Source organism: Anabrus simplex, chromosome 9 (genome assembly GCF_040414725.1).
Source record: "Anabrus simplex isolate iqAnaSimp1 chromosome 9, ASM4041472v1, whole genome shotgun sequence".
In the NCBI taxonomy this organism is placed as follows: Eukaryota; Metazoa; Arthropoda; class Insecta; order Orthoptera; family Tettigoniidae; genus Anabrus; species Anabrus simplex.
In genome coordinates this window covers 168494224-168519424 of record NC_090273.1, presented here as the reverse complement: position 1 = coordinate 168519424, position 25201 = coordinate 168494224, and the positions used below count along the sequence as shown (strand labels likewise).

General features: G+C 41.3%; 1 protein-coding gene across 1 annotated transcript in view; it reads left to right on the top strand.

Annotated features, from left to right (window-relative positions):
• The window catches only part of LOC136881055 (lipase member H-A-like), a 377915-nt gene that overhangs the window by 68672 nt on the left and 284042 nt on the right, over positions 1-25201 (top strand). Inside the window, exon 3 of the mRNA XM_067153658.2 lies at positions 7369-7614. Coding sequence (XP_067009759.1) covers positions 7369-7614 — 246 coding nt within the window. The remainder of the gene's footprint in view (positions 1-7368; positions 7615-25201) is intronic.

Genomic DNA, 25201 nt, shown 5'->3' with positions numbered 1-25201 from the left:
ACTACCACCATACTTGGCCTTGAAGCATTCTACTGCACGTTTTGTTCGAAAACATATTTCCATCGTATGGCTCACTTACCTTGAGGTAAATCAACTGGAGAGAGGATCCCTTGTGGAGTAACAACACCGTGTTTATTCTAAAGCAAGTCTCTTTTTTTAACAATCCCCCAGCCTCAGACTCTACATAAACACACGTTACAACAACCGCTAGATAGCGTGCGGTATCGCCTTGAGTCCGTCACATCACCTCCCCACCCAGGTCGACTGATTCTGGAGCCGTCTGGCCGGCGTCTCCCTGGGAGAACCTCCTCTATTCTCGCTCGTTTCCTAGAGTCCTCCTGGAGGAGGGCAACGTCTCCGATCCTTGGCGAACCCTGTTGATTGTGGGGTATTTTCACCTCGTGGTAGCTTCGCAACTGGAGAAGGTACTCCGCTTTCCAACGTTTCCAAAAATCTTGAATAACTCGCTGCCTTGTTTGAGATTCCGATATAAATTTTTTTCCTATGGTGGGTTCTACTCCAAACGGGATGGCTGTCAACCTTTTTCCGACTAGGAAGTGAGATAGTGTCAGAACATCGCCGGTGTTTGTGTCCTCGGTGACCGGTCTGCTGTTAAGGGCGGCTTCTCTGCTGACAAGTGTTGTGTACAAGCCTTCCTCGTCCTGCTGCGAGCGTCCTAGAACCTTCCTCAGGCATCGTTTGGTAGAACCGACCATCCTCTCCCAGAATCCTCCCCACCAAGCCGCCCGTGGTGCGATGAACTTCCATTGGACTGATTGGTGAGCACAGTAGTAATGCATACTGGGGTCTACCAAGACGTCTTCGAGGGTCAGAATTTTTTCTGTTGACATATCGGTTGATAGTTCCAGGTGGAGTGCGTGAGTGGAAGCACAAGTGAACAGAACTATGTACGATTTCTTAACTTCTCTGCCCCATTTAACATACAGGGGGCCAGCGAAGTCCACACCTGTTACAGAAAATTGCTCTGTAAGTTGTACACGATCAAGTGGTAGGGGAGCCTTTATCTCGCCAAAGGGAGTGTTTCGAGCTATCTTGCATGGTAGGCATGAATGCAGTACTTTCTTAATTGTTCGCCTAGCTTGGAAAATCCAGTATTCTTGCCGTAGATCTCCTAATACGATGCGAACTCCTAAGTGGTGCAGTCGTATATGGGTGTGTCTAATTAGCAATTTTGTGAAGTGGTGTTCACCATGAAGTATAATTGGGTGTTTCTGCTCCGCAACTGGTCAACTCCGCACATTGGAGTCTCCCACCTAGTCGAATTACCCCTTGGTCCATAAAGGAGTTGAGGCGTGCAAGCTTCGATGTATTGGGTAGCTGTACACCTTGCTGTAGTGCGCTTATCTCGGCAGGAATTTTTTATCGCTGGACGTTTTTGATCCAGTATGTTCGGGCGGTTTGCAATTCTGCAGCAGCCAATGCATTAGAACGGGTTGTTTTATCTTTGAGAGCTTAGATGAATCGAAATACCCACGCTGTGACATGTAGTAGTTTCCAGTAAACACTGTACCTTAGTACATCTACGACGGGTTCAGTAGTGGTGATTACGAACACATTTGGCAGCTTTCTGATCTCTGAAAGTGGCAGGTGTTCTGTTGGTAAATCAGGTGGCCAAATGTCGCTGTGAGTAAGCCAGTAGGGACCACACCACCACATTTCTAAGGATAGTAGCTGGTCTGCGTCTATACCTCGCGTGAGATAATCTGCAGGGTTTTGGTCTCCAGACAGTGTCGCCATTGGCTGGGAGTTGTGTGGCTGATTATCTCTGTTACACGATTGGCAACGAAGGTCTTCCATTTCTTTGGGTCGTTTTTATCCATCCCAACGTCATTGTAGAGTCGCTCCACAGAGTGGCTCTGTTGAGGTCGAAATCTTGTTTCCTCACAAAAATAGCACAGGAGGCGAGTGCCTATAAGTGCGGCGAGCAACTCTAATCTTGGAAGCGTCACCTTCTTCACTGGTGCTAGTCTGTTTTTGCAGCAAACTATGCGAGCGGGTGTAGTATAGTCCGTGTTGACGTCTCATAAAAAACTGCTCCGTATGCCCTCTCAGACGCATCACAGAATACGTGCACATGTGATTCGTGATTTGTCTGCCACCTCCCGATCCATCTGGGGATGTTTATAGATGATAGGAACTGAAGTGTGCTAATCCGTGAATGCCAATCCTTTGCTATATCCGGAGGTAGTAACTCCCCCCAAGTTAAACCTCTAAGCCACGTGTTCTGAAAGATTAATTTAACAACAATTCCTACTGGTGCGAAAAGTCCAAGAGGATCGTAGTACTAGGCGTTGGCACGAAGAATGTTTCTCTTGGTTCCTGGTTTGTGTATAAGATCGCTAGCAATCTTCTCCTTGTTGGTGAAGAGACAATCTTCAACTATTCCAGTCTACTCCCAGAACGGACGTCACTCTTCTTTTCTCCAGCTTTTCCTTGCGCCATAACGTCTTTAACGGTTCCGAGTAAGTCGCCCACTTGGAAAGTGGGAGTTTAATCTGTTGTAAGAGCGCGGTGAGTTCCTGATATATATATAGCGATTACCGTTGAGTCGTCATTAACACTTGCAGTGAAGTCATCCATAAACATAGATTTGTCAACTAGCTCTGATGCAACTATATATCTGTCCCGATTCAGTGTGGCAGTTTCTCTTATAGTGGCCGACAGGAGGATTGGACTAGATGTCAATCCAAAGGGCAAGCGCTTAAAGCGATGGGATATCAGCTCGTTTGATGTGTCACAGGTTCCGTCCTCCCTCCGCTCGACACGATACCATAGAAATCATCCTCGTTGAGATGCTTGTTGGCCGTCGTGTTTTCTAAATCTCAACAATGTACCTAGAAATTCCGGTAACAAGTTAGCGCGTCGTTCAGTGATGGAGAGCCTGTTTCGTGGGAGGATGCGTCCAAGACGACTCTGTATTTTGCGCTATTCGCGTTGGATTTCTTCACAATGTGGTGGGGTAAGTAAAACACATCCCCAGAACAGTTGTTGTGAGAAACAGCCTCTACTTGAGCTCTCCGTATATAATCCAACATGTATTTTTAGTCTGTTTTCTAATGATGAGAATCGCCTTTCTGCTGTGGTGAAGTTGGAGGAAAAGAGAACGCCCTCCTTCCATCTTCCTTACGGTAGGTGTTACCTTGGGTGACAGTGCTCGCCCTTGATGTTACTTAATGCCGATTGTTTCCAACTGCCAACTCTCATCGGAGATGGACCATTATCTGGTTGACTGTAACGCCCAATCTGTTTCCGCTAACGACGTATCCAAATATAGTAGGCAGTAGAACAAGAGATGGGATACTCTCATTGGTTGTTTCATAGTCACAATCTTCCAGTAGTGGTCCGCGCCTTACGGATCTGCTAGTTTGAGTTTGTTGAGTGAAGCCAGGACCGTGATGTCATGCGGTGGCGTTAGTTGTGGTGTATAGGTGTTGTGACTTTCGAAAGCACCAACGGAAATACGAGCATTAGTCGAAAATCCCATCATTTCAAATGAGGCGTTCCTTCTTGGAGTTAGTCCAAGAAGGTGATTCAAAGGTGGTTAACTCCAATGTCTGAGTTCCAATGAATCTATCAGAGAAAGCTAGACTGACTACTGTCCAGGACACAACGGGTAAGTTTCAGTTTTCCTGTCGGTCCTTTGATCCTCGTGCGAATAGTCTGAAGGTATGTGAAGTTAGAAACGGTGACTTCTATTTTGGCAACGGAAGAAGGCAGGGTGTCTGCTTTACTGCAGATAGATAGGTGATGGGGACCCTTACACCGGTTGCAGGAGGCCTTTCCTCGTTTGAAACACTTAACCTTATTGTGACCTTTCCTGAGACACAGGAAACAACGTTTTGCCGTCTAAGTTGATCAGTTCTAACCATGGGGTCTTGTATTTGTTGACAGTCTTGGCCCCAGTGCCCTTCATTTTCACAATATACACAAAACGCTGCCGTTACCCGCTTGCTCCTTCCCGCAGTATTGTTTGCTTTTGTGTTCACCTGAAAAGCGGCGGCTGTAGGTATGTGAGGTGCTGCAGGAAAAAGATCCCCCCCCCCCTATTTTTTGTGCGTTGATAGCTCCTTCGACATCTTCATTAAGGAATTCCATTAGTCTCGAGAGATTCCCTTCTTGCGTCTTGTGTCTTTTGGCGTGAATGAGCCAACGGCGACAGACGTCTTCCGGAAAGGCATGCAGTAGCTTAGGAGCGAGTATCCTTCCGTATAAGTCCACGTCCTCTCCTAAGACTTAAATTCACCTGTGATATTCGATGTACGTATTGTTTAGTATTTCCGGGCTCTCTGAAGCTGCAACCTCAAGATTTTCTAAGAAATCTAGATGTGCTTGGATCATTCTATTTTTATCCCCATAGCGTGATGTGTCGCTTGTAACGGCTATCCCGCCGACTAGCCGCTTTGGTTCCCCTCCCAAGTATCTGCGCAGAAAGACGTGTTTATTTATGGCAGAGACGGATGGATGCCTCAAATTGTTCCCAAAACCGGGACCATTCCTCGATCTTTCCCGTGAAAGAACGTTGGTAACCTCACTTCTGGGACAACGTTATGAACCGTTGGATTTGTAGAAGATTGGGTGGCGACATTCATGCTATTTCCAAATTGACTATGCTCCAGAAGATGTTTCGCCCTTCTAATAGCTCGTTTGCTTTTGCCTGTGTACTCTTCACATGCTATTGTATCTGTATTGTATTCTACCTCATCGAGCAGATCTTGAATGGAATCATCTAAGGCGAGTAAGTTGTCCAAGGCTTCGCGTAAACGTTGACTGAAATGCTTCATTTCGTCAACAGGTGTTGAATGATAGAACGTATTTATTTGATTTATGAAGAGTGAGGTATTTGCTCCGTTTACGTTTTAATTTTGAAAGATGCCTTGCAATTTCACCCATGTTGATGCTGGATTCTCGCTTGTACGTTATTTAGAGTAGAAATGACGAATCTTCGTATTAGGTTTTTGTTTGAAAACATGGCTCAGTTACCTTGAGGTAAACCAACTAGAGAGTAGAGTAACAACACCGTGTTTATTACAAGCTAGTCTATTTTTATTAAGGGGCCGATGACCTTCGATGTTAGGCCCCTTAAAACAACAAGCATCATCATCATCAGCATTTTTATTAACAATCCCACAGGCTGAGACTCTACATAAACACATACATAGACGTTACAACAACCGCTAGATAGCGTGCGGTATCGCCCCTGAGTCCGTCACACCCCTTTCTCCATCTGCACGGCTTAAGCTTCTTGAAGTGTCTGAGGATCTCTGGCTGGTAGTCTTCTTTCAAATCCCCACACGAGCTCAGGTAGTACGACTGCATTTCCCTGAACCTGTCCTGTCCTCCCGTGGCTTCACCATTCTTCCTGTCCGACTGGTTGGCTGAATGGTCAGCGTACTGGACTTCGGTTCAGAGTGCCCCGGGTCGAGGAATTTAACACTCATTGGTTAATTTCAGTGGCTCGATGTTTGTGCTGTCCCCAGCATCCCTGCAACTCACACACCACACATAACACGCAGTTACCTACACATGGCAGATGCCGCCTTACATGGGCTGCACCCAGCTACAAATAGCCACACGAAACTATTATTATCATTCTTCCTACAGATACCCTGTGGGCTCCTCACAATATCCTACAAAGTAGTAACACAACTGCTTAGGTACATGAGCATAGGCAGAGATGAGCTACGATCAATCTTATGATCTCCTCTGGTGATGTATTTTCAGTTCCTCCAGCTGGTGAGACATACAGCTACACTCTGATAGCATCCTCCTGGCCCTTTCCACGATAACTCTGTTGGCTCTCTCCACAAGCCCACTTCATGGTGCTGTCAATTCAGCGCCCAGCCCATTTACTCTCCGCCATTGTCTGTCCGCAAACATTTAATCCCATTCCCCGTTTCATTCTCTACCCTAGCTTTAAAGGGCCTAATTGAGACTTTTCTAGTACTATCGTCAATGAATGTGAGAACTCCTGGTATGACTTCCCGTCAACACCTTATTGGTGGAATACTTGTATGTTCTGTGCCATAATCCTTCAACTTGTGTGCTGACCCCTTGTTGCTCAAACTGTCATCAGACGTTCTTTGTTTTAAATTTGTTCTCCTCTGTCGGTGTGGCTTGAATGGCTCTCCTGGCATCAAACAACCTGCATCCACTAAGTCGAATAAGACAGCTTCATCCTTTTGTACTAAGCTATTGACTGATAGATTGGAAACAGTTCAATTTATAAAGTCCATTTATACTCTAGCAACCACTGCTGCACTACATCACATCCAATATCAGTGAAACATCGCCCCATGTATCACTCCCGACTTCAAAACGAAGAGCAGTTAACCAAGCAACAGACTTCGCTTGATGACTCCGCAGTTGTGGCACCTAACCTTCCTCAGTTCGAAGTTGTATTTCTTCATCCGTTCACCTTCGCCTGGTGTTGAGGATGATGTGCACTCATCCTGTTTCTGGTTTTGCTTGGCATAGAAAGCGACCTTCTCTCATTCAATGATCTTTATAACAAATCTAATCACCACTCGATGTCTACACTACATGCCTAGTAGGTAAGCAAGACACTAGCACAAACTAAATCAGAAGATAGGAACAGATGGCCTAAACGTCAAGGAAATTACATTACACGTCTATGATGAACATGTCATGGAATGTAAAAGATAATGACCAACATCCCCCACTCAATGCTATACTTACTGACATGCATACATTTAACACCTGAACAAACAAAGATAAACCATGAAACACTCAGATATCACAGGACTCATTGCTTTTGTTAACACATCAGCCAATTGCTTTTGTGTCTGAACGCACCCGATCATTTTCTGCTTGATTTTCAACATAAGTTCACTGAATATAATATAAATGTTTTACACGTTTTTGTTCAGGGTAGTTAACTATCATAATTGTGGTTTGATTGCCTTCAAAAAAGTAATATGTTGGTCGCCATAAGACCTATCAGTGTGGGAGCGACGTAAAACAAATTGCAAAAAAGGAATATAACGCTTATTGGCAATTAAATCAAATAAAATCATTTTCAGAATCATTTCTCAGAAGCTTAAAATAAAGTAATCAACTCTGCTTCAAGAGCTATAACACAGTACATACTGCAATGCTATTGAAAACATTCAAGATAAATCCAGTAGTTATAGCAAGGACTGAATCCACTTAACACCGCAACTGGGGGAGATTAGAGCATGTTCAGAGTAGACTAGAAGATACACACCAAGTTCCCTAGTATCCTGATGTTAATTGTTCCAAGTTCTTCCAGAGGGAATTATAACGTGTTCACAGTAGACTAGAAGCTCCACAACAAGTTCTCTAATAGCCTGATGTACATTGTTCCAGGTTATACTTCTCGAGGCGATTATAACGTGTTCACAGTAGACTGGGAGCCCCTCACCAAGTTCCCTTGCTACCTGTCTGCCCTGAGCAACACACGACTCGTGGCTCAGTGTTCAGCTCAACTATATTCTCATCTAACTGAGCATGGAGCTTTGGCGAAGAATACTCACTGCGTAGGGCACAGCCTGGGTGCCCACATCTGTGGGATGATGTCAAACCATCTGTCTTCCAAGCAGTATAAGATCATAGGTACGTTCTTTATGTAGATTCAATGATACAACTTCCTGTGCTATTCATAGTTTATTTAATGTATTGCATTTATAATTTGCATAAGCGAGCTGGCCGTGCGATTAGGCGCGCGCAGAAGTGAGATTGCATTTGGGAGATAGTGGCTTCAATCCCCACTGTCCGTAGCCCTGAAGATGGTTTTCTGCGGTTTTCCATTTTCACACCAGGAAAATGCTGTGGCTGTTCCTTAATCACAGCCACAGTCAATTCCTTGCCATTCCCATCGTTACCTTAAGACCTGTCTGTGTCGGTGTAACGTAAAATAATTGTCCATAAGTCTATAATTTGTAATTATGGTAGAAATAATGTACATAAATACATCCAAACGAAGTGTTATAGTTGAACATCTCAGGCGTTCATCAAGAGAAAGGCTAGAGAAGAAGCTCTGAAAACGCCATTCCATTTACCCTGAAACCGTAAGGGTTCCACACTCGACTATATTCCACTTATGGCAGTTTGTGTATGGTTCATTTGACAATCTTGGGGTGCACAATAGAGTACCGGACCTCGATAGGAGCAATATGGCAACTCCGCTTCCTGAGTCTCAGCAACTGCAGTGATCACTACTGCGTTCAAAGAAAGGTGTCTTATTACTTAGAATGTATTTAATGCAATATTATGTATAGATCAACAAATACTTATTTTCTATCGTAAGTTCACGTTCGTAAAGAAAATGCTGTTCCTTGCACCATTTGTAACACCGAATTTTGTGCGTTCCATGGAAGGAACAACATCTAAAATCCAACAGGCATAAAAAAGCAGAAACGGCAGCAGTGTCTTCCAAAAGCGAAACTGTTGTTCTGGCCAACCACAAGGTTCAGCTTCGAAACTATTGTTTCTCTTGCGGTCATTAGAAGTACTTGTGCCTCATTCTTATGAAAATATTGCGGAAGTCAGGTTTGTTACAGTGTTTACTGATGGTCCTAATTATGGGGAGTAAAAGGTTTTCCCTGTTATGATTAGGTACTTTTTTCCACGACAGGGTGCCCGGCAAACAGCAGATAATGTTACCGTGTGTTTGCAAGAACCAATCTCAGAAACAAGATCGTAAGGGATCCACTCGTGAAATCCTGTGCGTTGGATGTGCACTGCTACTGAACTGGTTATTCACAAATATACAGTAGTACCATTTTCACACATACACTATAAAAGTGGAGTCTCCAGTAGAGGAAACTGTTGGGTTGCATTGGTAATGGATATAAGATGGTTTTAATAAAAGCCTAAACTGGAAGTTCTGATTCAAGTGACAGTGCTCAGCGTGGAATCTTCACAAGATATACCACAATGCAGTGATCAAGTGAGGTTAACGAAGTGTTTCTCAACGCAGGAACCATGGGCTGGTAACGGTTTGCGAGCTGGAACCAGCCACCCTTTCATACACACGTAGTTGAAGGATTATTCCACGTGGCTATGCTGTTCTCCTGAACTAAAGGGCGCTTTATGCCGAACGTGTGTTCTTTTAAAGCCGAACGTTAGAAAAGGTCCGAATCATCATTCATTACAAAACCTTTCACAAAATGTAAGGACTTCAATGCCAGCACCAAAGAGCATATCAAATAAAATTGCCACAGGGAATCATCAGAAAAGGATAAACATTTTGTGGATTTCTATGAAGGAAGACAAAGCACTCTAACTCATCAAAGTCTCCACCATCAGATGTGACAAAATATACACAAGTTGGAAACAGTTTTGTCAAATATTATTTTCTGTGGCGCCCATGATATCTCACTTCGAGGGAAAACGTCAGACAACGGTGTTTTTCATGAGTTATTGAAATTCCGTCTGGAGGCGGGAGATGCTGTACTACAAGAGCACCGCGCATTCTGCAAAATAATACACTTCTCATCGAAGTCAAAATGAAATGATAGGATTTTGTGTACAGGAATTACGAGAGTTACTGATTACGGAAGAAAATTCATGCAATGCCTTCTCTGTTATTGCTGACGAGACAGCTGACATATCCAGAACCGAGCAGCTGTCTATTGGAATTCTGTTCTTCAAGAATACATCTAGTGATGATTTGAAAGTATGTAAAGAATTTTTTGAGTTTCAGTCTTTGGAAGAGATGTATGCCAAGTCAGTCGTAACCTCAATTTTGAATCTTTTAACAAGTTCTGGTCTAGATTTAACCAAACTATGTGGTCAAGGATACGACATTTGTGCTACGATGGCAGGACGTCAAGGTAGTGTTGCAAAATTAATAGAAGATAGGTAACAAAAGGCTATTTCCTGTCACTGGGCTAGTCATAAATATAACCTGGTAATAAACGACCTCAATGAACACTCTTTTGTGAATAATACGGCAGGTACCATCAAGGAAGTAATTCTCTTTTTTCTTGAAAGTCAACTCCAAAAAGAGCAGATCTGCAAGTTGCCTCTTTCTGTGAAACAAGATAGTCTTCAAAGTACAAAAGCATCAGAAAACTTTTCCGCTATCATGAACCCTCACTAAAATATTTATAAGTGCCGATGTTTCAATACCAAGACTCGACAACGTTCACTGCTCAGCAGTTGTTGTTGCAATGCACGAACCCGTAAGAAACTGGAGCTCTTCAGAGTTGGAGAACATATCTTCTTTGAAATAATAATAATAGTACATGCTGAGGACGCTCCCTCACCTCGCTGCCAAGCAGTGTCATAGGTTGAACGGCAGAGAAACTAGGCCTGAGGACTATTACGTTCCATACATGGACTCACTGATACAATCTCTAGAATCGCGTTTTGGAGAACTCAGCAAGACCATTCCATTATTCCAGGAATAAAAATAAATCAAGTCGCAATGAACACGATTACTGATAATGAAATTAAACATAATGAATGACATTATAAAATGTCACGGAAGGATCGTAGGATCGTAATGGCAGTGAAAGACAAAGTAAGAATTCGAATTGTTAAAGAACCAACACTGTACAAATGATATAAATGAAGAAGCAAGCTTAGGAAGCAGACGTATTGCGACTGAGAAACAAACTGAATCTTTTAAAATATCAAGGAACAAGATAATTTAAGAAAAAGAAGTTATTATCGCCGATAAAACAACAAAATAACACAAAACAGAGAACGCGTTATATATTGCGCCGTTCCCGCGTCCAGGTAAGGACGCATAAGATCCAGACTAGCTCAAATATAATTATAACTGTGGCCATTCATGGATTACCGGCTATGAGTTCCGAATGAGAAAAGAACACCGATCTATACTCGTGGACGTCTCCTACTCGTATTCCTAGCTAGTATACACTTGTAGATTGTGAAATTACCAAGACATTGGAACTTACAACTAGGCAATTACTCTATAAGTCATTAAAACAAAGATTGACTTTTATCATGCTTCCTTTATTATAAATTAAATCCAATCAGGAGTAAAAGATTATCATATTCTCTCTTTGAGATAAAAGGTAATGAATGTTCAACTATACATATATCTTGAAGTTCATTTTTGGAAATATTAAGTTAAAGTCTTTGGGTAGAAATAAAATATCCAGTTAGGATGCTTAAAAATAAAACAAACACGACCTTAAAGGATCTTAATTGAAGTCATTAGTCTGAAAATCTAATTGAAAAGAAAATAATCTAAGTATTAGATGCATCTAATAAAAAAGAATGAAAAGATTACATCATAACATACTATGTACATTGTTGAGGATTGAGACCTTTTCTTGATAATGTAGGACGCAGTTTCGTATTTGGCAATGAATCAACTAAGAATTGAAATCACATTTTTCCCTAAATAAATTCTTGAAAAATTAATCTGAATATACTATTTTCTTTCGTCTCATTTTCGTTAATTCATGGAAATACATTAGCCTATCTTGATTCTAACTATTTGTGTCCAGATACAACCAAATTAACCTGGGAAAATATCTTCAGAATATTTAAAACACTTGACAGATATCGTATTTTCAAAACATGTTCACACTTCTCGGCATATCTTCTTGCATAAGCATCGATAACTCCCCTTTAAGTCAATGTATACTCTTAAAATATTATGATCAAACATCACATCTAAAAAAAATATGCAAATTATTCTCTTAATTCGAGATGATTAATTAATTCAAGTGCATATCTGTGACATATCACTGTGCTATTAGGTGTACTGACCGTTATTCCATCAAAATATACGGTAATTGGGTGGTCTACCTTGTGAGAAGACTTCACTTTCAACTAACAACTCTTATTCGTGAAGTTGAGTCACCAGTGATATTGGGTAATGCATTGGAATACACTTCAAAGCTTCCCTAACATATGAGAAATATCTTGCAAGTAGATGAAATACACGGATGTAGGCTAATTCAACATCATCCTCCTCATTATGAATTATTTGGTGATCTTTAATAGAAATATCATCATACGGACGGCATTGAGATCGTATCCTATTCTACTCATGGCTTACTCATGGATAAATGGTCAACTGAAGACACATTATATTCGTTAACTACCTCAAAAATACGTTACTTGGAATATCATTCTCCTTAACACACAGCTATGACCATACTCACGAAGAACAATAACTATCACCAACATTAATTACCATAACCTCATATCATTATTCATATTAAAGAACCATCATTTCACAATTCATATAAATATCACATTTCACTTCACAGTATATGCATTATCTCATTCCAACTCAACGTATTTCTCACTGTCACCATGGACCGTGAACTTCACTACTCTGTCATAGTTTCAATCCTTTCATAATTCCAAAAGATATTACCACATCCTTCTATATAGTAAAAATTTCCTACATACGATCTCATTTCTACAATTATTCGGTGTCATAAGTTCTCACATATGCCTAATACTTATCTCAACGTCGTATGAAATTCACCAATAGATTAAAAATTAACCTCCTCTCATATTACATTGACAGCATTACGAACGGATGCTTTATTATCACTGGTTGACTATACCCTACATGTGGATTTGACGTTTAGATTTGATGAATAACTAACATCCTTTAACCGAACTTTGGTAACCGTCTTCTCGTATATATTTATCACACTGACACTAACTAGAGTAGCACTTTAACAAAAAGAATGAATACATTCTTACTTGTATATTTGACTTAAAGAAAACTTATCTTTGCTTTGCATTTCTCGTTGTCGTCTCATGTCCGGGAGGATGGGCATGTGGGCACAGCTCCTTGCATTTCCCTTAGGTGTTTGGGAACATTTGGGACCGTCTCATCTGGTTACTGGTCTTCATGGGCCAGCAACGTCATCCTGCGCTGCTTTCATCTGGGCAGTCTCGCCTTCATGTTCTTAGTGCCTCATGGTAGTAGCTCCAACAAATGGAACAGAATAAGACATCAATTTAGGCAATGTCGTCATCTTATGGCTGTATTTTTCTACTATTTGCCTGTGATAAATAAAGATTGCTCTTGAAAGAGTTGATCTCAGAAATATTCTAACAGTTTGGAATATGCGAAGGTGATTATTCCACTCAAATTATGGAGATTGTGCGTTTTTATATATTTCCTTTTCTCTATCTTCTTGTCGATGTTACAGTTCTTTAGCCGCTCTGAATTGGTGGTATCGGCTAATACGTCGTCTTAGGTGTGTGACGTGACGTATCACTTTGGAATCTTTTTATATTTTAAAAGCGATTTAATTTCGCGGTGCGAAATAATTTGTAGCGCTAATACTGCAGAGAATAGCCGTGAACGAAGACTTCTTTCTGTCTTAGGAGTAGAATTCCGGTGTAATGATGTCTTCTTCCTCTTGCGATCGACTGTGACGTGCTTCTTCTCATAAGCAAATTGAATGAATGTTAAGTTTTTCTTCTAATAATAACTCTTAACAATCTCCATACGTCATTCTTTTATCACTGCCTGCTATGTTTCTGTTTCGCCTAGTGCTCGACGAAAACATTACTACTTCAGCTTGTAGTAGTGTCTGACGTTTTAATATCGTCGTTCTGATAACTGAGACTCCATTTTGTTCCGGTTGGATCTTGTTGAGAACAGTGGAATGGCACAGTGTATATATTTAAGATACGTGACAAGACTCGGTTATCAGCCATACTTTAGACATAAAGAAAAAGGCTTTGAACAGAGAAATAAACAATTCATATAACTCAATATCATCGTTGTACCATTCATAGGTAAGGTAAGGTAAGGTAAAGTAAGGGTTATTCTTCCCGAAGGCAGGTCCGAACCTCCGCAGAGGTGTTCCTGAGACGGAGTTTGGCCAGTTCCTTTCCGCTCCTCCATTCCCTTACCACCCCCCACTAACAGCGCGTGGAAACCCATCCAACTCCTGACCACGCCCAATGTGGCTTAACTTCGGAGATCTCACGGGATCCGGTGTTTCAACACGGCTACGGCCGTTGGTTGTACCATTCACAAATCAATTTTAAATTGAGATAATTGCAGACATCTTGGAGGTCTGATAGAAATTAGAACTACGCTAAGCAATCTTAAACGAAATCTAATTGTTACAGTATGTTAGAAGCCCTTGTTATCATTCATATGCTACAGCTGATTTCATCAATGCATTTTATCTTTGTAATTGAGCAATTCAGGATAGATACGGCTCTCTAAGAAGACATGAGACGGGCTACCTGGATAAACCTGAGCTGGACCAACAAGCAGCCACCCAAGATGAACATCACCCACGATTACGAACGGTGAACGAGCAATGATTTCATTCCGGAAGCGCAGGAAAGACAAATAAATGAAGATGTACATAGCTTGATGAGTTGTAGTCAAAGGTAGATTCTCGCGAGTGTTTTATTATATCGATATAAAAGGAATAGAATGGAATAGGTAGTCTTCTTAGGAAACATAATTACCCAAGTTAGGAAGTGTGACATAGTAATGTGATAATAGTATTTCAGTGAAAGCAAAGAATCCAAACATATTATGACATATCATATTGAAAGTTCTTATGAGGAGAATATTTTGAGATTTTAATAATACACCAAGTGATATGTTCATGTGTATTTAGGCGACACGTTATCATAATAAGTTAGAATAGCACTAGACATGAAAACGACAGCAGATAGAAGTAATATTGACATTATTTAAGAAGATAGTGATCCAATTATATGAATATACAAGGATAAGGTTATTTCTGCATCAAGAAAGGTAAATATGTTAAATATGTGGAGTAATAAGAAGAGATATGATTTGAAATGATTAATGAGGAAGATGTAATATTGTTATTTGAAAAAAAATAAAGATAAAAGATGAATTGAAGGATGTGTGTTGCTACGATGAAATAATAGATGGAAATGGAATATTTGAAAAGAGAGATGAGATAATTGACGCAAATCAGGATCACTTATGTTCATGATTTAATCACATTATACCTCGTCGAAAATCCATATATCATGATAACGATGACGTGTCTTGATTTTCATTAAATATTAAGATAGGATGAAATCATCACAAATATTGTTGCCATTTATGCTTTCGTCTTATTTTCTTGACACGGCATAAGCCTATACATACATACATACATACATACATACTGTACCAGGAAAACCTATGTCCTGGCCCATATCAATCGAAAGAAACGTTATTCCAGCATAAAATATCCGTCCGACGTACGAACATTTAAATAAAGGAATGTTCCAGCAGGTACCAGACTTCACGAGTGCACTAGGCGAAGTCAAGTGACGTCACCTGTCGCTCTAAGCTCACCTCCCCTAGAGATATTTCTCGAAAATAATTTCCTTTTCGCACGTTTTTCAACGCCTTAACCAATTTCACAAGATGTATATAAGGAAGAACAAGCATTGCACCTAGGTGTAGTGTTAGATCAAAATCTAACGTGGTATCCACATATAGAAAGGAACATAACCCTGTATGCATGTAAAAGAGCCGTCGGGGAGACATGGGGCCTAAGACCTTCAATGGTAATGTGGATAACACACAATGATCATTAGACCGTTGATGGCCTATGCTGCAATCATCTGGTGGCAGAAAGTAAGTCAAGGAAAAGTCAGTAGTAGATTGAATAGCCTACAGAGAATGGCATCCATAGCCATAACTGGGGCTATGAGAACTACGCCAACAGAAGCCTTGAATACTTTACAAGTCCTCCCATCACTATGCAATTTCATAAAAGGACAGGCTAGAATGAGTTCATAGATTGGCACAATCAGAGTGCTGGAATGCACAAAGACTGTAAAATTAACAGAGTAATAACAGAGAAAGTTCTACACATGCCTTCTGATCATATGATACCAAAATACAACTTTGAAAAACCATTTGAGACCCTGATAAAAAAAAAGGAAGACTGGGATATCAACAAATGGAATGCCGTACTGAAAAAGAAGATATAGTGTGGTGGACTGATGACTCAAAGACTGGGGATGGCACAGGAGGAGGGATCAACGGGGTAAGACCTGAAAGATCAATCCAGATGAGCTTGGGCAAACACACTACAGTCTTTCAAGCTGGAGTGATAGGTATCACAACATGTTTGAGGAAAATCTGCAAATAAACTATAGGAAAAGAATATTTTCATTTTTACGGACAGCCAAGAGGCCATTAAAGCACTAGAAGCAGTCCGGATAATATTCAGAATTGTCTAGTATTGCCATTCACTTCTCCTGAAGCTCTCAAAGTACAACATTGTCAAAATAATATGGGTACCAGGGCAGGCAGGTATAGAAGGAAATGGAAAGGCAGATAAACTGGCCAGGAAAAGGGCAGAAACACATTTTGTAGCCCCAGAACCTGTACGCGGGGTTTCCTATGGATAAGCCCGGCACTACAGAGGAAAGTGAGTACAAAAGGAACAAATAGAGAACTTCCAGGATGCAGGCTTACAAAGGAACTGATAAAATGACCAAACAAGAACGTTTGAAACTCATATAAGATGGGTAGTAGAACTGTTGACAGGACAAAGCAAAGCAAAGTCATCTCCGTAAAGGCCCTGAAGGCCCTTGGAGGGGTGGAAGGTAAAGGCTTCCACTATCTGTAACCTCGACACTTGATGAGCTCTACGCCCGCCCGCCTTTGCCCCCAGAAATTAATCTGGTACTCATTTTTGGTGTAGGCTGAATGAACCTCAGAGCCACGTGTACCTCCGGAAGTGAAAATCTCGTTTCTTAAATTTTACGACTTCCTGACGAGGATACGAACCCACGTCCTTCCGAGTGAACCGTGCACGCCTTTACCGCCTCGGCCAGGCAACCCCTATCTGAAAAAACACCTACATACAATTGGAGTAATAAGAGACACTATATGTAGAAAATGCAATTAAGCAGAGGAATCAGCTGAACACATACTTTTCGAATGGGAGGCGCTGGGTAGAATCAGACTCTCCACTCTAGGACTACCAGATGAAGAGAGAAAAATATTTCAAGAAGACCCAAAAAGAATAACCTGCAGCTTTGTGAAAGGAGCAGGTATATCTAGGTGGGAATGAAGGAAAAACATGATAGCAAAAGGTTTTAGAGGTCGACGCTAATTAGGAACTAATATTTAGAGGTACCATGAAGAAAAGAAGAAGAAGAAAAACGCTTTACACAATAGTCAATTTTGAAGTTCCGGAAAAATTGTTTCTCGCGTAAACTACATTTCCGCAAAATATTCCAGTGAAGTAAAATATATTGCCTGGTTTGTCTTTGGACATAGCATATTGGAAATTTATGGTATGCAATATGCAAAAGAGACATAGCAGCACTCCTGAGCTATTGCTCTGATATTGACAGGTATTGGATTTTAAGTCATATTTATCGTTTACTAAGTTCAATGCAGCCTGTGAATCACTGAAGGTTCGTACACTTTTGTTGTTAGTTTTGCACCATTGTAATGCACACTTTAACACCCTAAGTTCTGCCTGAAAAATTTAGCAGTTGGGAGAAAGTTTATACTGAGCTGAAAGTATTTCAACATTCTCATAGACTACAAATGCACAGCCAACACTGTCAATTCCATCAGAACTTGATATGCGGGAGCCATGATACAGTCATGGATGTTAAAGCAATTTTACTCTTAAGTTCCTTAAATTGACGTAGATGAGCATATTCCAAAAAGAGACACTAGTTTTGGCCCATTCCTGTTAAAAATCAGTGGTTCTATTCCGGCAATTACAAGCAGTAGGTAAGAGCCTATTTATTTTCCATGCTGTACACACAGTGCAGCATTAAATGTACATTCGCATAAGCTCAGAGTTAAGTCCCCAAGAAGGTCGCAAGTCCTTGTAAAAAAAATGCTTGATTTCAATTTTAATCTATTTAGATGTGCCCTGAAAGTCAACTGTTTATCAAACACAACACCTAAATAAAGACGTTGATCATCTAGCATTATTCTGTGATTATGTAATTATTCATAACAATTTTGGGATTTCAACTTTTTCCCCTTGTGGCAAACATGTCTTTAGTTTTTGAAGGGTCGAGAGCCTCACTGAGATAAGGTGTTTACAGCTGAATGTGCTACATTCTGTTCATTATCAGATTCAAGAAGGACATCATCGGCATAAGCAATAATAAATTACACTCAGTCAGAAGAGGTAATTGTAGAATTTCGTCATGTAAGATGTTCCAAAAACCAGGGCTGCATGCTGATCCTAGCAGGAATCCCTTGCTAATATTTCGTTCAGAGATCGCGGTTCCAATCCGGAGTAGAGTAGGTGAAGCTTTATCTGACCCTGTAATAATTAAGAGGGGAATTCCTCAAGGCAGTATTATCGGACCTTTATGTTTCCTTATATATAAATGATATGAGTAAAGGAGTGGAATCAGAGGTAAGGCTTTTTGCGGATGATGTTATTCTCTATAGAGTAATAAATAAGTTACAAGATTGTGAGCAACTGCAGCGTGACGTCGAAAATGTTGTGAGATGGACAGCAGGCAATGGTATGTTGATAAACGGGGTTAAAAGTCAGGTTGTGAGTTTCACAAATAGGAAAAGTCCTCTCAGTTTTAATTACTGCGTTGATGGGATGAAAGTTCCTTATGGGAATCATTGGTTTTATTATAAGGCAAGATCTTCATTGGGGTAATCACATAAATGGGATTGTAAATAAAGGGTACTGATCCCTGCACATGGTTATGAGGGTGTTTAGGGGTGTCTAGGGGTTGTAGTAAGGACGTGAAGAAGAGGACATATAAGTCTCTGGTAAGACCCCAACTAGAGTGTGGTTCCAGTGTGTGGGACCCTCACCAGAATTACCTGATTCAAGAACTGGAAAAAATCCAAAGAAAAGCAGCTCGATTTGTTCTGGGTGATTTCCGACAAAAGAGTAGCGTTACAGAAATGTTGCAAAGTTTGTGTTGGGAGGAATTGAGATAAAGAAGAAGAGCTGCTCGACTAAGTGGTATGTTCCGAGCTGTCAGTGGAGAGATGGCGTGGAATGACATTAGTAGACGAATAAGTTTGATTGTTGTCTTTAAAAGTAGGAAGGATCACAATATGAAGATAAAGTTGGAATTCAAGAGGACAAATTGGAGCAAATATTCATTTATAGGAAGGGGAGTTAGAGATTGGAATAACTTACCAAGGGAGACGTTCAATAAATTTCCAATTTCTTTGAAATCATTTAGGAAAAGGCTAGGAAAACAACAGATACGGAATCTGTCACCTGGGCGACTGCCCTAAATACAGATCAGTATTGATGTATATGATGTTCCCTTCTCGATTATTGAAGTCATCATCTTCTTAGGTTTTGTCCCTTAATGGAACTTGGCAAGCCAAGCACATGCCTTGTTGGGCCGACAGGCGGCCTATGGTGTGATGAACCTTCTCTACGCATTACGTGGTCATCGATCGGGGCAACTCCCATGATTTGTTGAGTGAGGGCACTGGCTATTGTTTGTTCATTATGTGGCGAAATTAGGCAGTGCTGGGAGGATAAGTGTTAAGTGAGAAGTTTTATGAAGAATTTAAAGTAAATTGGGAGGCTCAAGATAAGATTAAAATGGAATTCACGCTGGCGCAGAGGAGCACGGAAAAACATTAGGCGAGCACAGGGGAACATTAGGCCAGTGCAGGTGAAATTAAGTGAGAGCTTTAGAGAGGAAAATGGGCAGGGACAGATAAGGAGTAAATGCAGGCAGAGACGATCTCGCTAATAAGGTGGAGAGATAACGTAAACATCTCCATCGCCGAGGTTTCAAAGGAGACGGCAGGTCATATAGATGGGTTAAAGGAAGAAATTACTCTGGAAAGATAGAAGGAAATACAGAAAGTCGCCTGCATGCGGAAGAAGAGATTAGCCATGGGAAGACAGAAATTTGAGGCAAAATATCTAACCTATGGAAGGAGGTAAAGGAGAAGATTGGCAGAAACCAGAAGGAGACCAAACAGAACAGCGTGGAGTTAGCAGAGAGGATTACGTCTTGGGGCGAACGTTAGCGGAAGGCGGACGCTAAAATAGATATTAATGCTGGGCAGTTACAGAAAATTAAGCATGACTTGGAGACGCACGTGAGCATCAGAGGGAGATGACGCAGTTAGGCCAGGTCAATGGTCAATATAGAGTCCATGTTATGTCAGCAGTCCTTACAGGAGAAGATATGCCAGGGGTTTCTTTAGTCAATTGGAAGATTATATCGCGGAAAACAAGATCCCAATCGAAACCAGCTCAAGACCATGGAGTACCAACAATCTGACCTCCTGATATTCGTCTGACAACTTTGAGGACTTCAAATGGGCATTTTTGAGAACATATTGGAGTACAGAGACCCAACAAATCTCTACTCCATGAACTCTCCGACGAAATATTTGGAATTTTTCAGTGAACAGCTGCAAGGATTGAATGCCCCTACGGAGGAAGAACTCAATAGCGTGAGATATAGCGGATTATGATCGCGGCTAGTATTAAATCTTAATCGAGGCTGAGACAGGTCGATCAGACAAATCACAATTTACATAGTAGGAATGCCACCGTGGGAGAGGAGGAGCAGCGAGTTCGAGACCAGGTAGGAAGGGACTTGGCAGCTCTGGGGCCGGTTTCACCAACGAACTTAGCAACTTTGCACTTTTCAATTCTTGCAAAGTGCAAAGTCTTTCTTTTGTACCATGATATAGGTTTTACTTTTCAATTTCTTCGCAAAGTGAAAAGTCTTTGCTCATTAGTGATCCGATCAAGGGCAACTCCGTGATGTTAGTGCTTTATTTTGGGCGGTGAATTTTACGATATAATTGTGGTACCGGCAGTTTTAAAGTTTTGATCATGGGAAAGAAAGAAAATTACAAAAATCCAGCGGTGCTAGAAGTTGTCAAAGAGAAACGGGGCATCCATTTTAGCAACTGTAAAAATAACCTAACACGTGATGACAAGCAGTCCGCTTGGACTGAAGTCCTAAAGGAAGCTCACTCTTTGCAGTTAGCTAGAGTCGAAATATCTTGGACGTACGCGAGGGATAATTCATTTGGATTGTCGAAATATCGCGCACCGGTTAGTAAATGTTTACGTTTCCGTAAAATTCATTCATCGACAATATATCGTTTAAATCAATTTGTACAAACTCACATTTGTCGATGGAGCATGTTACATGAAATTGTGATGTAGTAGTGATTGAAAAATATATGCTATGATTTCATCTTACCTATATATCACGTCTCAACTTCTTGCTTTTAGGCAAAGAGAGATAATGCCAAAAAACTGGAAGTGAAGGATAAGTATTTGGATAACATCTTGCAGAAAGATTCGGCCGTTGTAGACGGGTTGGAAACCTACATGTAAGATCAAGCGCCCATAGTGCCAATACCGACTCCCAGAGGCGAAAACCTCCAAAATACACCGAGGAGACAGAAAACGAAGCTGTCAAAATCTCCGGAGGTGGATATCTCATTTATTACGACTTCCTGACGGGGATTCGTACCCACGTCCTTCCGGGCGCAGAGAGTACGCCTTTACCGCCTCGGCCAGGCAGGCCCTTGCATAGAATATGCTACCTCAACTACGGAGGTAACACCAAACAAGGCACAAACACAGCTAGAAGGGGAAGGTGAGAGTACAATGCACATAATAAGAAAACACTACACACTCGGAAAAACAGTAGCTAAGCATTACGCGGATCTCCAACAAAACAAGTACGTAACTATCAGTAGGGCCAACTAGTGAACAACAAAACGGGAAGATGAAAAGGGCTGGGAACCTACCAAAGGCATGGACATGGCTTAGATAGCGGATTCCGAAATAACTGGCCGTGATCCTTAGATTTAAGAATATTATTATTTACCAAATTATTTTACAAATACATTTCACATACAATTCCAAGTTACGAGCTTTAAGTTCAGTGATATACATAGCTTATTTCGTAGCAGTGTAAATTCAAATTTCAAATCAACTATACATCTATTTACCAATGTAGTGGTACAATGCAATATATAGTGATGTGAAAAAAGGTTATCCAAAACTTAGCGTACCTAAAGTGATACAGAACTACCAGAGGCAAACCCCAAGGGAAATAATATTAAACTACATTCTACATATTTTAGTGAAACAAGAAATGGGAATGCCTCGGAAACGAACAGGTAAGCCTAGCTGAAAAACTAAGGCGTCATAAGTAACTAATTTTGTGAATCTAGGCGAGGTTAGGGCAGATTCCTGTATGAAAAGCAAATCGGAACATTACGGAAATTTTAGCAGGAACGGAATTCAAGAGTGCTTACCCGAGGAGAGTGCCATCCCGGAAGCCGGGGGACGTCAACCAGATAGGCTGCTCGCAGACAGATAAACCGAGACCGACAGATATCAGGATACCGAATTCATTCGAACACTGCCTCGCTCACTATATATAGGAATTACTGGCCTTGGAGGCAGCCAATCAGCGTGCACGTGTTCCCTATCGCCACCTAGACTCACCAATCACAACCTTACTTTCGATCGCGAACTTTGACTAACATTCTAGAATACGCATGATCGCGAAAGTCGTATTTTTCCAGAATAGACAGAACACACTTTCTAGAACACATACCAACAAAGTAACACACCCTGTACAAAAGTTATGTAACTTTCTGGATCTTTCCAGGAACTATAGACAGAATTCTACTATTTACAAATGCCTATGTTACAACATTATACAGTACAGCTTAGGTCAATAAAAATAAAACATCATATCATATTTTACAAACAAAGTCTAAAGAAAAAACATTCCACTCGCATTACATAGTTCACTTGTAACTTCTTCCTCCCCCCGAAAGTCGAGCCCTGTTCGACCATTGAAATAACTTCACTGGGGAGCAAGCGATAGAACGTTTTCACACAGTACCGATAGAAAGGTACATTACTTTAACACACCTGATTTCTTGAAGTTAACTTTGTCATAACCAACAACACAAACTGTCACATAATTTTCAAAAATAATATAGATCCACCTCTTGAATAAATATCACAAAATCCACATGGATTGTCACATTGCACTTCAAAATGCCTTCTTTCACAGATGATTAGACAATTTGTAGTCTGACCACCAAATCATGTATACCATACTTTCTGGCAAATGTTAGAAATACCAAAACTTCTCACTTGTTGCTAACACTTTTGCACTACATTCCCACAACAGTCACAGCGCAGCTAGGCCACAGGTTCTTGCTGATGATGCGGCTGCCGACACGGCCGTTTGCCGCCAGCCTCCATTCAATGTCAGTCCAAACCCGACACCTAGGTGAGATGCAGTTCAGTGGTCTCTTGCACCAAATAAGCCGCGGTGAGACACCGTCCAGTCCACCTGCCACCAATAGGACGTTCCCCGCAGGATAGTGGTGCCGGATGGTGACGCCCAAGGCACACAGTGTGCCTCCCAATTTGGCACTTCAGGTTCCTGCCCGAAGAAGCTGGTCACTGCAGCCGCTGTATCACACACAAACCGCAGCAGACAGGGGAATACTTTGAGGGGAAAGTATGCTGCTGGGCTCAAGATTGCGTAGTCACCCCATGGGTGGCTTAATGAATATGCAGGACGGATTCTCCCTCGCACACGGGGATATTATGGCACTAGCCCCGGGGTGAGCACTGCTATCTACAATTCACTAGACAAGATTATGGTGGGAGTGAAAATAAACTACAGGAGGTGCCCTAAACCTGACCGTAAAAGGAAGAAAATTCCAAGTAGTGACCCTAAACTAAAACTTATCTAAAATAAAATACTAAATCGATTACACTAGAGGATACCTAAAGTATTCACTTACACAATTACTTACAACTAACTTACAATAAAACTTATTATGATCTTATAACTAAAACCTTATAAATAACCTTACAATAAACTTATTTTATAACTAAATTCTTACGAATAACATACAACTAAATCTACAAGGTCACCAATGATGGTATTTACACTTCCCTACCAGACTTAAGGTACCTTGATCTGGGAGAGATGTACTCTGCTGATCCTTTTCCTTTCGGGATCGCTCACCAATAATGTCACCGGGGTGAGGAACATTAAGATGGGGCAAGGACCTCGAAATCTGGGGGCCAACTTACTGATAACATGGTCCACAGCACTACTGACGGGATGTGTTCTAATAAACACATGGTCACCCACAGAGAGATCGTGCGGTCTTCGCCCGTGGTTGTAATTACGCTGGACCTTAGCGTAATAAACCTTCAAGTTCTTTCGTGCACGGTGACAATTAGCTCGGATCTTTTCTGGGCTGGCATCGTCGGGCAGAAGATCATTAATTGACCATAGGTTAGATAGAGGAGAATTTGGAGTAAAAGCCAACATCAACGAAGCAGGGGTTGCTTGTGGCTTTCATGGACAGCAGTGTTAAATGCAAATGACAACCAATTGAATGAGGAATCCCACTTGGAGTGGTCTGAGGAGTGATAAGCGATTAGGGCAGATCGCAGGTTACGATTCACTCTCTCAGCATAATTGGGCTTCGGGTAATACGGGGTAGTGGTTACATGAGCAATGGATAGATCAAAACAGAAATTCCGGAACTGGGCAGAAGTAAAGGCTCTTGCGTTATCACTTACCAAGAATTGACAGGGTCCAAACGAGGCGAATATCTGTTTCAAGCACGAGATGGTGGTGTTGGCGTTAGCCATCCGAGTGGGGAACAGCCAACACACACAAGTATGAAACGATGACCATTCCGAGATCTCGGGAAAGGACCAATATAGCCTATGAACAGTCTTTCCATGGGGCGAGAAGCTTGCTCAGAAGACAAGAGACCTAGAAGAGTATTCGAGGCAGGTTTACTGATGTTGAAAATCTTACAGGACTTGACAAGGGTACGGATCTCACTATCCATGGATTTCCAAATAAAGTGGTTACGGATTTTTTCCCTTGTTTTGAAAACGCCCAGGTGACCGCCCACTGGGGATTCATGAAAGTATTTGAAGAGAGCCGGGACCAGGTTAGTTGGGACTACAATTTTGGGGCCTCTGCGACCACGAGCAGGACAACACAAGACACCATTCTTAAGAATATAGGGCTTAACATGCTCACCGGATTTAATCTTGTCGACAATGGCTTTTAACTCAGGATCATCCTCTTGATGTTTGGCAATATCCTTGAAAAGGAAGGGAGAGTCAGTGAGAACAACATTGACAAAAGCTGATACTTGTTTGGGAGATGAGTTAACTGGCTCGGATTGAGGGTCAGAGCTGTCTGGATGGAACATTCTACTGAGGCC